General features: G+C 37.9%; 1 protein-coding gene across 1 annotated transcript in view; it reads right to left on the bottom strand.

Annotated features, from left to right (window-relative positions):
* tmem132d.L (transmembrane protein 132D L homeolog) overlaps positions 1-15,970 on the bottom strand; it is a 431,717-nt gene that overhangs the window by 274,670 nt on the left and 141,077 nt on the right. Inside the window, exon 2 of the mRNA XM_041567229.1 lies at positions 7,165-8,050. Coding sequence (XP_041423163.1) covers positions 7,165-8,050 — 886 coding nt within the window. The remainder of the gene's footprint in view (positions 1-7,164; positions 8,051-15,970) is intronic.

The raw sequence follows: 15,970 nt of genomic DNA, 5'->3' as shown, positions 1-15,970 counted from the left end.
GAAACCTGTTATCTAGAAAGTTTCGAATTACGGAAAGGCCATCTCTCATAGACTCCATTTCATCCAAATAATTCAAATTTTTAAAAATGATTTTCTTTTTCTCTGTAATAATAAAACAGTAGCTTGTACTTGATCCCAACTAAGATAGAATTAATCCTTATTGGAAGCAACCCCAGCCTATTGGGTTTGTTTAATGTTTACATTATTTTCTAGTAGACATAGGGTAGGAAGATCCAAATTACGGAAAGATCCGTTATCTGGAAAATGACGGGTCCCGAGCATTCTGGATAACAGGTCCCATACATGTGTATATATATATATATATATATATATATATATATATATATATATATATATATATATATATACTGTATACAGGGCTGCTGGCCCCCCTGCTTTCAGAGAGCTGCGAATTCTGAAGGGAGGGTGGGAGTCCCTTATTGGCCACAGAAGTTAAGTCCTGGTTGAGCTGCTCAGGGATTGGATAGTTGAAGTTTGAACTTCCCCTCCAGCTTATCCAATTGCCCTGCAGCTTTACTGGGACTTAAAATTCTGAGAGCAATAAGGGAAGAAAATGCTCTCACTGGAAGAAGATGCAGCCACCTGTGCTCCCCCCCTCTACTTTCCAAAGTTGGCAGCTCACTGACAGCAGAGGGGCCTGCTAATTAAGTAAGTGCAACATGGCAGGGCCCCCCTAAAGTTAACCCTTTGTGGTCCCTGGTAGTTTATGGGGGGAACCTGGCCACCAATTTTTTTTAAACTTTTGGGGGTTGGCCTCAATCTTCTTAAATGAACGTGTAAGGGGGGGTTTTTATAACATGTGGAGGGGCCTGGCCACCAATTTTTTTTACTGTGTGGGGGTGCTAGCCACAATATTTTAATGGGGGGCCCTGACCACAAATGTTTTTTTTTGGGGAGGGGCTGACCACCAATATTACCTTTATGGGGGGCCCTGACCACCAATGTTTTTTGTTTATCCATATAACAAAAATTGGAACACTCATGGGACTTATTAGTGAAGTTATTTATTGGTGATTATCAATGTATCGGTCCCAGCAAGAGTACTTTTCTCGAGAAGTCCAATGAGTGCTCCAATTTGTATTATATATTATATATTTTATTATATATAATATTATAATAATAATAATAATAATATAATAATAATATAGAAGTGTTGAATTTAACCCAAATTAGCCATGCAATTATATAACTATAATTGCAAGTTTAGGGGGCCTCAGTCTTACAGCCAAATAAACTTCTTCCTTGTCCTTTAGAGTGTATGGTGTCAGCTTTCCCATAGTTTACAAAAATTAAAGCACAAGTGTTAAGTCTGTTTTGGTTTCTCAACTTTCTGGAGGAGGTGTGTTGTACTCTCCAGGGCCTAGGACAGAGGAAAGTTCCAGTGTAGAAGTATAAATATACCTTTGTTAGTCACTCTAGGAGTGAGAAGCAGGATGAGGGTAGTTAGTAAAGCAGTCAGAGGCTCCAACAAGGAGGCCAGTTGGGTTAATACCCTGTGACGAGGCTAAGTTGTCAACTGTGGCCTATAAAACAGTTGAATACCAATTTCAGGGCTGCAGGAAGTTGTGAAGCAGCTGGAAATCACCAGACAAAAGTGGAAGCTGGAAAGCCTGGCAGAAGACAGGAGGATGAGACAGAAGGTTCCGGATATCAGGGAGCTGCACATAGGCAACGATTGCTGGAAGGTCCCATCAGAAGTGATTCTTCACAACAGTCTGGTACAGGGAAGGCATATCCTGTGCCTGAAGCAATAACCGCCTGCTGGGGGATCCTCTCCAAAATGTCTTAAGGGGCTGGTAGTCACACTGCATGCCTGCATGTGCTGAAGGGGCATGCATATGGATGACTATGATTCATGTGTTGATATACCCACCAGCATAGCATCCTCAATGGGAGCTATTTGCCATGTGCACTTTGAGCACAGCCCTGTAGGTAGAGTAACTGCCGCAGCACTGTATTCTTGAAAAAAGGGGTGTCTGAGCTTTTGTTTAGTGCTTTTGCATTTGCATTAAGGGTGTCAGTAAATGACTGATATTGTTACATTGTCTCATTGACTTTACATAATACTGTAAGATTTCTGCAAAACATGCAAGGTCTTCACATAACCATAAATTTACCAAAATTAAAGGGAACCCTGCTATGCAATAATGGGCACAAAATGTGCCCAGGAAAAATAACCTGTAACAACCAGAAGGGGCCTGTTTATAAAGCAGCATTTAAAATAAAATGTACAACTACTACAGTATCTACTATGTAGAATATTAGTAAGTGTGTATTGTTATGAGGCATACACAAAGCCAAGTATAAAACTCTGTAACTATGCAAAAAGGCAAAAGTTGCTTGAAAGATGTTGTGGAAAAACGGTGTTCATAGTTTCTGCAGCATTTGGTCGGCATAGAAGAAAATGCATACCTTTATAATTATAAATATATTTTTTAAATAAATTATTTTAGGATTGAGATGAACAGATCAACAGCTTTATAAAAAGTCTTAATATATAGTCCCCAAATATATAACAGTGTGCTGTCAGAAACAGTATCACAGAACAAAAAAAGATACACAGATGTTCAATTAGCTTATTTTTATGCCAAATACTGAGACATATTTTATAGGTGTTATTCTATGCCAACCAGTGTCAGACTGGGCCTCCAAAGGCCCAACAGAGATCATGGGACCTCTTATAGCAACCATAAGATCTAAAAACTGCCTCAGGAAGTTCCCTGGGAATATTTGGTATTTGGGCAGCTTTGGTAGTATGTGGAAAATGTCATGTGTGACAGTAGCCTTAAACTGAAAGCTGAGTTCATAACTGGTTCAGAGAAGCTAGAGAAATCTAAGAAAAATAAAACAAGAGAAAAAAAAAATATATATATATATGGTAACGAATACCAAGTTAGTATCAAAACTGATCTAATACTGTTGGTTTAGCATTTCTGGAATGAGGATGAGAGAGCTCCATAACTAGTGTAAGCTTCAGTGAGAATGGAAGATGAAATTAAGTGATAAATGAAGGCGGATGTATCAGTGACGAGAATTTAATTGGGTAGGTCAGAACTAGTGACCAATGACCCCCCTCGATAGGTAATCAGTAAATACAAACAAAGTGAAAAATATGTTCTGTTAAATACTTGTAAAGGGCATGAATACTGAAAACTTAGCGGCCTGGGGTACTTAGAACCATCATAGGCTGAAACCCCTACACAATATCAAAATGTTGATGTATATCTCCTGAGCAGAATTTTTTATAAAGGTCATTGATATTCTGACAAAATGTAAGTCATGGCAGCCTTGGGTTGAATCAGTACAAATTGTGGCTGCAGTATATACAAACTGAAATGCACTTATCTGGTGGTAGAAAATAGCCAGGATCCTGTTGTAGGTACAAACATTTTATTATTACTCAACCTTATGGAATGCTTTCTAAGGTATGATATCAACAAGAAAGAAAACCCTGAAATGTTTCTAAAAAACAATGTGCATCATTTAAAGAAAGAATAGCAATGGGAAAATATTCATGTCTTTTGTTTTGAAGTAGTTAGAAGGACTTTTGCATACCTCCCAACAGTCCCGTTTTCAGCGGGACAGTCCTGCTTTTGACAGCTCAACTCACAGTCCCGCATTTCTACTGAAAAGTCCTGACTTTCACTGCACTGAACAGCCAGAAAAAGATACAAAGTTTCTAACTTAATTGGCTTTTGGCAGATAGCCCTGAACAGCCACCAGGTGCAACTAAGATACTTTTGTAACAATTTTGAGATAAGCAAATAAGTAATTGTAACAATTTAACATAAATAGGTCAATTGGGAATAGACTCACAGCTTAAAGGGCAATTCAACCTCATTAGCAAAACTGTAATAACTGAAAAAAACACAGAAATATGCCAAATTTTGGAAAATGAACATGGTTATCAACCTCTTTTTATTTCCAAATTGTTGTGAGGTGTGCTTTTGTGCTTGCATACCTGAGCCTATGTATTGTAATCCAGTAACGTGTTTGTAGCTCAGTCGCAAATTAAAAAGAATTAGTGTGAGGCTCTGCTGGGATTCGAGGCAGGAACCTTTGGGTTTTTGGCTCTGTCCCTTAACCATAGGGCAAGGTGAGTAGGCTACAAGGTTGCTCACTATCTATTGCCTAGCCTTTGCAGACCTAGCCCAGCAGCAGCCTTATTGGTGGTTTGGAGTCAGCCAATCAGGCTGATGCGCATGCGCGCGCACCCGAGCGATGGCGAGGTTGCCGGGAAGGGAGGTCCTGAGGCAGTAGCCCTCAGGGTCCGGAGGTGGGGCCCTGAGACAGAAGTCCCGGGAAGAAATCCAGGTTGTGGATCTGGGCCGGCGGGGCCCACTAAAGCCAGGGGCCCACCACGTTTTTTCACAGTGTCCCGTCGGCCCAGTCCGACCCTGCCCACCTCACGCTCCTTGACTGAGCATTACCTAAAATAGCACTGTGGCATCACCCCTAGCTAAGGTTTTTGCTCTAGCCAGCTTCTTTTTCTGTCTTGTCTTGCCTGAATCCTTCTCTGCCTTGTCCTGCCTTACCCTGAACCTTGCCTTGTTACCTTGCCTTGCTCTTATCCTGTCTTGTTTTAAACCTTGCCTTGCCTGTTCCTACTCGAGTTCCAGTCCTGCTTTGATCTTTATCTTGCCTTGCTTTAACCTTTCCTTCACTTTGCCCTGCCTTGTCTTCCTTGCTATTCTGAATCTTGCTCTGCTCCTCCCTCCAATCCTGACCTTGTCTTGACCTTACTTTGCACCTTGTCCTTTCATTCCTTTTCCTGTTCCTCATCTACCAAGCCTGACCCTTACCTTTCCCTTTCCTACTATCCAGTCCTCCTGCTAGCCAATCCCCAGTCTGATCTGATCTACGCCCGCATCATCCTGTCCTATCCTTCCAGTCAGCTCCCAATCTACTCCCGCACCATCCTGTCCTATCCTTTCAGTCTGCTCACGATCTAAGCCTGCACCGTCCTGTACTATCCTTCCAGTCTGCTCCCAATCTATGCCCGCACCGTCCTGTCTGCTCCTGTTCTGACTCATCGACCTCTACATCCGGTCCAGTTCCTGTCCTGCTGTTCAGTTCCTTGTGTACACAGCCAGTCCCTGCCTTAAAAACTCTCACTTTTCTCATCTGCCTCCACAGCACCCCCAAGTTATCTCTTACAGTTAGTAGTGATTTGTTCTCTTGCTTTACAACCAATTTGTTTACACAAGGAAAACATGTGATTAAAGTACCTCTTCTTATCTTCCCAAGCTTTAAAACAATTATTAGTACTTTAGATAAGGGCCGTGATTTTTCCTAATTTTCTGCTATATAGGTAGCTGGAATCCTAGCTGGCAGGAAGTACAATAAAATATATTCCATTATACAACTAGAAAAAGTGACTATACCTAGATAAAGAAAATATAAATCAATTATTAACACTAATCTGGTTAGCCAAGTATATCCTTGAACACTTGAACTATTCTATTGCCATTTCGGTAATCATTTTCATAGTTGTCATTACTGGATGCATCAGAAAGCTGCATTACCGAAATATTTGCTTACAGAAGTCCAAAATAAAAGCTTTGCTGTAACATTTATTCAAAAACTACAATTATTTGGGTGGCATAAGGTCAAGCTATCCAACAAAAGACCCACTGAAAAATGCATAGAATTTTAACACATACAGGCATTTTCCATACACTTTCTTAGAAATAGCCAAGAGTGGGTATGCTTTCAGTGAATGCAATTACAAAACAGTACAATAGGTACTGTATACTGTTCAGCTAAATGCAATCTCAAATCACTGTTCTAACAGCGGCAACATGCCTAAGTGATTAAAGGATGAACAGTCTGCGCTGTGATCTTCAAACAGAAAATACTGTATGTAGTAAGCATGCCTTTACACAATCCAAGGTGTTGTATTAACCATTCTACAGGGGGTTATTTATTAAAGTCGTAATGCCAAAAACTCGAAAAAAATCTGGATTTTTTTACTATAAAATCTGAATTTTTAGTAATTTATTATACCCCGAGAAACGAAAAAGTTTGAATCCAAAAATCCGGCATCTGCCTACCGAGGTTGTATATAAGTCAATAGCAAATCCTGAAAATATCTTGATCTGCGTTGGGTTTAGTGCAATAATCAAAAGATTTTGTGGTTTTCGGGCATAAATGGGGGAAAATCCAAAAAATTCGTACAATTAGAATTTTCATACGATTTTTACGATATTTTTTAGATTTTTCCCGCACTGGAATTTCAGATTTTGATAAATAACCCCCTTCCTGTAAGGTAAGTCTTTCCAGAGTTTTGTAAAAGCGCAACATGATATTGCCGTATTGTGGAATCAATACCCCAGTGTTTAATATCCATTATAGAAAATCTTCATCTTTGTCTATCTCACTCACTATAAAGTATCAATGAATCACATGTTTCCTTTTAAATAAATGTAAATATAAATAAAATGTCAACAGCAAACTGACATATGGGAGCATAACAGCCTAGCCAATTAAGTTTAATATGCCACGGTCTAACCCGGGTGCAAAAATATCTTCTACCTCTAATGTAATAAAAATTAATCTTGGGCCTGCTACTGTACCTGCAGCAGCATTCTATATGGAAAGAAACAAAACATATCTATGCCCTTCTTTAGTGATTTTGCAGTGGAAAAATCAAACAATTGATGCTCCTATTTGCATAGTTTACAAAAAACGTGTTTGCTATATGGATAGTCTTTCCTGGAGCTCACTTCTTGCAATATTGTTGGTTATAATTGCTTTTAGGTAAGAGTATAATTAGTGTTATTTGACATATTTAATATAATATACATAGTAGGGATAAGGGACAGTTCTTCATGCAAGAATTTAGTAGCACAGATCTGAATACACCAAGGGCAGAAATTCATATAACACTATGTGAGCACTTAATATCTTTCTACTTTTAGTATAATGTTCACTAATGAACCATCTTTTTAAGATACCAATATCATAAATGAGTGCCGTGTTCATGTGTTAATTACAGAACATTGAATCAATTAGCACAATGTATTATAACAGTAAGCTTCATTACAGCTAACACTGTCGGTCCATTAATGCCAAACTGAATTTTCTGGTGGAAAAACATTAGTTTATAATGCGTATTTCCAGCAAAATTTAAGCAGAACTTACCTTAACTTGAACTTTGCTTGAGTTGAGTTTTTAAAAATGAACACAAAGAATGTTAAAATGTCACCTTTCCTTACACTCCGAAATAAGGAACGAATGACTATATTACCATCCAATTGTATTTCATAGAAAGAATGGTTGTTGCTGGACTGATAGAGGTAAACACTTCCAATCCTTTGAAGTGGTGGCCCAGTGTCATCCATGTAAATCTGTTGTGGTCGCATACCACTTTTCCTTTTATCTTCTTTGATACATTCTCCCTTGTCATTGCTTGGTTGAATGGCATAGTATAATTCCACTTTGCTTCCCTCTGGTTGTTCTGACATCCTTCTGTGACCAACCACCACCGTTGGTGGGTCAAACCAACTAGACAAAAGCTCCAGCTCCACCACGCACAACCCTACATCCCCAGTTAATTTGCAGATCCCCTTTACTTCTCTTGTCTCACGAAAAGCAAAAACCTTTACACAAGGAAGGGTTTCTGTGGTGCTGTAGTCGTCCCAGTCTCTTCCCACAATGTAAAATAAAATCTGTACTTTGGGTTTGGCAGCATAAACTTTTTCATTTAGGATATTGGCTTTAATTTTCCAGTTAAATGTAAATTTCTCCGTAGATTCAAAATGGCCATGAATCAAAAGTATATCTGGCGGTACAGGTTGTTCTACAACAAATGGTCCATACGTGGCATTGATTACTGGTTGTTGCTTTGCCTTATAAATAAGGAATGACTCAACTCTGGATTGCAAAGTGGAATTCCTCATGATGTCCTGGTTTGCTTCTTTAAGGGAGAAGGAAACATCACTGTGTTGAATCGTATAGCTCACAGGAAGGTAAGTTGGAAGCAAAGTAAACCTCTGTATGCTGTCTACTATTCCACGACTTTCTGTCACTGTCAACAAAATAAGAAATAAATGAATACAGCTTCAACAGTTTTTTAAAAAATCATTCAAATTGGAACAAAGTTTTTTCAACTACAAAATATACAAACGGAGAACATTAGAGATACAATACGCTACATAAAAACTATAAGGCTTACTCACTAACATAGGTGTTAAATTGCACAAACCAGTTGCATATAGTAGTCGATTAGGTCTTTCAATTATTTTCACTTGTAGTAAGTTAAATGCTTATTGGGGATTGGCTGTTATGTGTACCTATAATTGTAATCCAGCACCTGTATCTTTTAACAGATGGAGTACAAACCCTACAGTCATTATTTGGTTTATTTGCTTTTTCACCAACTTTGCAGCCCCATGGTGTGATTCCTACCTTGCAAAGATATTGTATACATAATATTTTGATACCACATGCAGCATTGTATATGTTCTTGGTATTTCTCATAATGTATAGTGTTCGTAAAGCTAGAACATCACCAATTAACATGAGTAAAATTTGCTAGAACTCATTGAAGGGAGTGGGACTCAAAGAGTGTTCATTTGCACAAGCAAAATCAAACTAATTATATGTGTTTTGTAACCATGCCCGCTTAAACTGTATAAACTGTTTTCAGGTACACCACAGGTCTGTTGGAGGATATGTGTCATGTAACTTAATTTCCCTATTCTCGGATTTTGCCCCTTTCTGGAGAAACTTTATTCTGCAGATCTTATCTGCTATGTAACCTGGGCCTTTTCTATTTAGAGTGGATACCCCTATGACTACACATCAGTTATGCTTCTAAAGCAAAAGCATCAGTTTTACCAGTGCAGAACATTACATTAGATCTTGATTCCTTTAAAATATTTTCATTTCCAGTGCTACTGTTCCTTTAGTACCTCATTTTTCAAAACATATAATACAATGTATCATTTTATTAACTTCACATTCAGGTATGTACCATGCTATGTTTACATGCTGTAATACTCAATTTGACAATGGCAGGGCTCTTCCCATATTTGGCTACTATTTTAATTCACTAAAAAAACAATATGTACTGCTCATTCTATTTGTTCTGTATTAGTGTCTTGAATATAATCTAAGTGACAAAATAAAAAATGATCTGTTAACATAACAGCCCCTTGCAATGTACACTAAGCAATAGTGATGGGCGAATTTATTCGCCAGGCGCGAATTTGCGGCGAATTTGCCGCGAGAATTCGCGGAAAAAATTCGCCGGCGTCAAAAGATTTTTTTTCGAAAAAACTGACGCCGGCGTCAAAAACGGGCACCGGCGTCAAAAACGTGCGCCGACGTCGAAAAAACGGGCGCCGGCGTCAAAAACGTTTCGCGAATTTTTCGCCGTTTCGTGAAATTCGCAAATTTTTCGCCGTTTCGCGAATTACGCGTGAAATTCGCCCATCACTACTAAGCAAACCTCTAAGTCCTATTCATATAAGCATGCACCCAAATTGAATGAATAGAAGTGAGCCTTATATTTGGCTATGTATACCATGCTTCCCAATATGGAATGTGTCATTTGCAACTTTTACTACAATACAAACAAGCCAGTGAAAAATCAGGCTTATAGCAAAAGGGAACGTTGTGCTCAACCTAAACATTTTTGTAAATTATAAATCAATGAGGGTGCAACCACATCACTGTGCTGTTCAATAGAAACAGCAATCTTTTTGTAATATTAACCCTGGCAAAAGCAAGTTGCTATTAAAAGTTCCTATAGAAAATGGCATAAAAATACTAGAATTCTTAATGAATAGATTGAAGTGAATGTAGTAGGACTGGCCAAATCAGGGATGACTGACATCATTGTCCATGTTAGTTATATTACAATACATAGACAAATACACATCTCTGCTTTTTGCACAAAATGTATTAATGCCATTTAATATAATGATATTGCTATGCATGTATACAAAAAATTTCTTTTTCTGATAATTTTAAGATATGTTAAGAAAGTCATCTAACGGGATATAGTAAGATACAATTATTTGTATATACACCCTGTAGATTATGCATTTGCACAAGCAAAAATAGTTGGCCAAGCTAGAGTTGTTTACACTGAGATGGGATCACTATGAATAAAAAAAAAACATACAAAACAACTTTTATTTTTAAACTACTTGTTTGAAATGAAACCATGAATCTCAGGGACAAGTTCCCCAGCTCTACTTTAGGCTCACAAAGTGATCCAGTGCCTTCTCTGCCTTGTTCCATTGTGAAGCGAATGTGATGGATTTCTCTGCTTTCCAGAGAATCCGTGTAGCGCCCACTATGTAAATAGAATGACTTAGGGGCTGATTCATTAAGGGTCGAATATCGAGGGTTAATTAACCCTCGATATTCGACTAGGAATTGAAATCCTTCGACTTTGAATATCGAAGTCGAAGGATTTAGCGCAAATTCTGCTATCGTACGATCGAAGGATTATTCCTTCGATCGAACGATTAAATCCTTCGAATCGAACGATTCGAAGGATTTTAATCCAACGATCGAAGGAATATCCTTCAATCAAAAAAACTTAGGCAAGCCTATGGGGACCTTCCCCATAGGCTAACATTGACTTCGGTAGCTTTTAGCTGCCGAACTAGGGGGTCGAAGTTTTTTTTAAAGAGACAGTACTTCGACTATCGAATGGTCGAATAGTCAAACGATTTTTAGTTCGAATCCTTCGATTCGAAGTCGTAGTCGTAGTCGAAGGTTGAAGTAGCCCATTCGATGCTCGAAGTAGCCCAAAAAATACTTCGAAATTCTAAGTTTTTTTACTTCGAATCATTCACTCGAATTTAGTGAATCGGCCCCTACATGTCCCAGAATCCATTACATGAAATGAAACCAATAGCATTCAATAGTTTCAAGCATATAAGTAAATACAAGGCACTGGTATTAATACTTTTTCTATGGTAAACTGGAGACAACTTTAGGGGGGGGGAGTCCTGGGGAAACTTTTTAAGCGTAAGATTGAGTTTGATGGATGTGTTTTTAATTCAGCCTCAACTAAGCGTGTCTTTTTCAAAGTCACTTCATGTAAGACAAAAATACATAATTAGATCGTTTTCTGCAGTTTCATGGCAGCAATGCTAACTACATTATGGAACGAGTAGTTACTGGGAATTCATATAATCAACAGCTTTTAAGCAATAACTCCATCTGAACATTCAATCCAACAAAAACATTTAAATTAACATTTTAATAATTGTGTATAATGTATTTCCTAGACCTTTTATTTCAATCACCTAAAACACACATCCACACCAACAGTTGCTGCTTCCTACTCCAAGAGGCCTTTTTTATTAACAGTCTCATTTTAGTGGTTTTTGAGGTTTTTGAAATAATGGCAAAACTCATTTTCTCTTAAACCATGAATTTCATGAAATTTATTAGAAGATCCGAAAAGAAAAAGTACAAATGGGAAAAGTTGCAGAGAATTTGCACAAAAGCCAGAGTCAAAAACACAGAAGACCTTTAAAACCACATTCAAAGAAGGATCGTCCAGTTGTAAAAAGGACCTCTGCCATTAACTTCTACATCGATTTGGAATTGTGTCAGTTTTATTGCATAATAAATCGCTTAAAAGTTGAGCTTTTTTTTTCTACGACTTTTTGGATTTGTGGCGGCAAAAAGTCATAGTTTAATAAATTAGCCTTCAAGTATAGGTTTAAATAATCACATTCATCAATTTATGTAATGCCTAAAGGAAATGCAAGTAAGAAATACAATATTGAAATTATCTACTAATACAAAGTTGATCCAGGACATATCTATTGCCTTCTTGAAATCAAGGAGCTTTTTCCCATTCTTAGTTACCTAGCTAGACGTTAGTGAGGTTTCTTGGAGAAAAAATGTGATTTTGTAGAATGTGTGTCTTTTTTAAACCACAGCTGCTATGTCTAACTGACTATTAGACAAAATTTCCCCAATACAAACGTTCATTTTAAACACTTTTGAAAATGTTTATTTTAAACACTTTTGAAAATGTTTATTTTAAACACTTTTGAAAATGTTTATTTTAAACACTATTGAAAAGGAAAATACATTTTAAGATACTGTATGTGCAAATTGGAATCAGCTGCCATGCCTGCCTTGCATCTCCTCTTAAGTCACCTGTTTGTGCTTTGCTTTGCCTTTGCCAGAAGGCTTAGCTTAATTGCAGATGTGGGCAGGATCCGCCAGTCAAAATTCTGTTAACTATTTATTTACCTTAGTACCTGTAGTTAATGTACCACAAGATAAAGACAGTCAAGAACTGATTTCTGTCAGGTAATGGTTCTCTATGCCATTTTGCATTACATGGTAGCCAAAAGTGAGGGGGAAGATACATTATAAAACAATGTGATTATAGGGGAACACACAGAGACAAAGTATTGGTGGAAACAAAGGACAAAGGCATTGTGAGGAACTGGGTCCGCGTTCTGTTCGGCGCGGGCGCGTTAATGCGCGCCGGCGCGTGACGCAGGATGCCGGCGATGGGCGCGGGCGCGAAGGTGCCGGCGGCGGTCGCTGGCGCAAGGACGCGGGGGCGAAAACGCCTAAGACGGACGTGCTGGCGTCAGTACTGCGACGCCAGCGGAAAGACGCCAGTTTGGCGCCAAACTAACAATATTTAAACCTGGTTCAGACTGAGATGCATTGCCTGGTTATTAGGTTGTTTAACTGAAACCCTAGCGTCTCTATACTTCTTGAATTCCTGTTATCGACCCTTGCCTGTACCCGGACTACGATTCCTGCTGCCTGTCTCGACTTATCGGCCTGTCTCATCGTTTACGAATCTCGCTGCCTGCCTTCTGACCTCCTGACCACGACTTTGCCTAATCCCTTGTACTTCGCTTATCGTCTCATTGGCTACTCTCCACAACCCTGCTCCCTGTTCCACTCCAGGTGGGTAGCGGTTGTGTGAGGCGCTTGTGGGTTCACTATCTACGGCTCCAGCTCCTTCTACGACTGGATTATACTGGTAAACTTGACAGGCATGGTGAAAGAATTAAAAGGGTTCTCAACCTGTCTGCCCTGTTTTCTTTTCACTCACACACACTGTAGCTGGAATAATACGTAGGTGCAAATATATATACTTATATAAACACAAAAAATGTTCAGTTCCATGCTGCTACTCGTCATTACATTTATATGACAAGGAATGTTTATATTAACATAATTGCATTCATGGAGCATTTTAAATGAATCATCTAAGATAAACAATTATTTGAACACGGAGCACCAGCAGACTTTAAAATCCGTAATTTATTAGGTCTTCATTTAAAAAATAGAGCAGGACATACATTCCCGGGCACACTTGACGCGTTTCGTGGGCTAAGCCACTTTCTCAGAAGCTGTGCTGAAACTAACCATGTGAACATTTAAAAGATTGCAACAAATGGGGGCTTGTAGCTAGACATTACAATCGGAGAAAAATGGACTTATTCATACTAAACATAATTCTCGTATAATTTTTTGTACATTAACATTATCGTAACTTACATACGGTAAGTAGGTAGGGTGTCATATCAATAAGATATTCTATATATAATAATTAATAAATATGAAATAAAGTTCATAAACACAATTCATAATGGGAAAAACCAGAAAAGTTTGTAATATGCATAAATTAGTTGATAATGTACAACTAATCAAACAAGTCAGTTAATACAATAACATAATACTGATCAATAAATTCAACATATTCTCAAAACGGACATTTCCGTCACATAATGGATAGCTTAAATTTCAGGTACAGGATTGCTGATGATTAATGGTGCCAATGCCACTACTGGCCACACTTACGATGGTAATTATTTGTATTAATTATATACGTTAATAAAAACATGTAAGATCGCACTCGCGATTGAGGCCACCTTGAGTATTTATTGTTTTCAGATGATACATCCAAAACACCTCCATCCTAGACAGAATCTTATCTTTATCAGCTGATAAATGTTCCAAAAACCTGGTTCCCGCACAATGTGTGGTTTTACCGTTAAGTACTGCACTCCACAGGTACAGGTGGCCAGGTAAACAACCCCCTTGGAACAACCATTGAAATATTGTTTCATAGCGATTGTATCCGCAGTATGTGTACTTATAAAGGCAGTAGAAACATTCAATACTGTGCAGGCTTTACATCTAGTGCGGCCACTACAAGAACCCATCCTGAAAGATTCTTTAGATCAATCTCCCTCTTTTGTTTTTAGGAAGGGTAAATCGTTAACCTCCTGTTTAGTTGGGATAAAATTCCAGATGTAATTGTATTATTACAAAGGAAAAAGGAAATAATTGTAAATGTTTTAAATTATTTGATTAAAATGCAGTCTATGGGAGATGGCCTTCCTGTAAATCAGGATTACTGGTTTCTGGATAGAGGATCCCATACCAATACAGTGAAAATTGGATTCCTTTTTTATGTCTGCTGCCTTTCAGTTCTGATCATGTGCCATACCCCAGTGATAGCAGAACATTCACCCATGAGGTTAAACCAGGGGTATCTAAAACATACAGTAGATCTTAAGATGGTGAGCAGATGAGCATTCCAGCATTTGCCACAAACACCCACTCTGCAATGGCTTGATTAATGGGTGCTTTTGATAAATAAGGATGACTGTCACAGAAAGAGAACAACGGCTTTAATAGAAATTACTTAGGGGGTTATTTATCAAAGTCTTTTATTTATCTCAATATTTTCTGCTACAAACGCCGATCAAATTCGTCGGGTTTTGTATGCTTATTTATTATTACATTTTCCCAAAAATTTGCTTTGCCAGAAATAATCTGATTTTTAACGATTTTTTTTTTTGGATTTTTTCATCCGATTTTCATGATTTTTTCAGAATTTTCACCTGAAAACTCAGAAAACTTCGGGTTATTGCACGAAACCCAGCACACATCAATTAATCATTGGGACTTCTCCCACTGTCTTATATGCAACCTCGACAGGTCTGAGATTACGGAATTTCACATTCAGAATTTCCATCCTCAGGGTTTAATAAATTCCAAAAAATTTGTGATTTTTTTAAAAGTGCAATTTCATTAAAAAAAATCACACATTTTTCGTGATTTTTGCATTCGGAGTTTAGTAAATAACCCCCTTAATCTGTCGCTTAAAACACTAATATAAAACACTTAGGGGCCCATTTACTTAGTTCGAGTGAAGGAATAGAGGAAAAAAAGTTCGAATTCCGAATGGTCGAATATGGCTACTTCGACCATCGAATGGGCTACTTCGACCTTCGACTATCTATGGGGCACATTTACCTAGGGTCGAATATCGAGGGTTAATTAACCCTCGATATTCGACCGTCTAAGTAAAATCCTTCGACTTCGAATATCGAAGTAGCAAAAAAAAAACTTCGAAATTCAAAGTTTTTTTTATTCTTATCCTTCACTCGAACTTTGTAAATGTGCCCCATATAGTCTTCTCCTATGTGGATAAATACTACAGGAAGGTAATAAAATGGGATACCAATATGTTTCCTAAATTAGCCTTTTTTTGAACAAAACAAAGAGATACTTACAGGTATATATCTTATTCTGTATGAATATACTATTTAATTTATAAAAATCCTTATGTGTTAATGCTCTCAGAAAATTGATGAAAGATTAAATTGATTCCAGCCAGACTTCACCGCATATTAATGACTATGACACCAGAGAACGGTCTTGGAATGTTAGTGCTTTTGGAGTTCTCAAACACTTGCTAACACAGTAATGGTCATATTTCCAGTGTATTTCATTTGTCATTTAATTGCCTTGAAAAATCATTTGCGGAATAATATGTTTCCCAGCTAAGTTGTTAAAGTCCACTTACTAGCAAAGCTTGTTTGCTGCTGTGGAACACCGTATGTCTCATTATGCATGTTTTGTGTAAAATTGGCCCTAAATAGATTTGTAAACCAGAACTAAACGTATAACTTACTGTATATTGACC

Source organism: Xenopus laevis, chromosome 1L (genome assembly GCF_017654675.1).
Source record: "Xenopus laevis strain J_2021 chromosome 1L, Xenopus_laevis_v10.1, whole genome shotgun sequence".
Classification (NCBI taxonomy): Eukaryota; Metazoa; Chordata; class Amphibia; order Anura; family Pipidae; genus Xenopus; species Xenopus laevis.
This window is presented reverse-complemented; position numbering and strand designations above follow the sequence as displayed.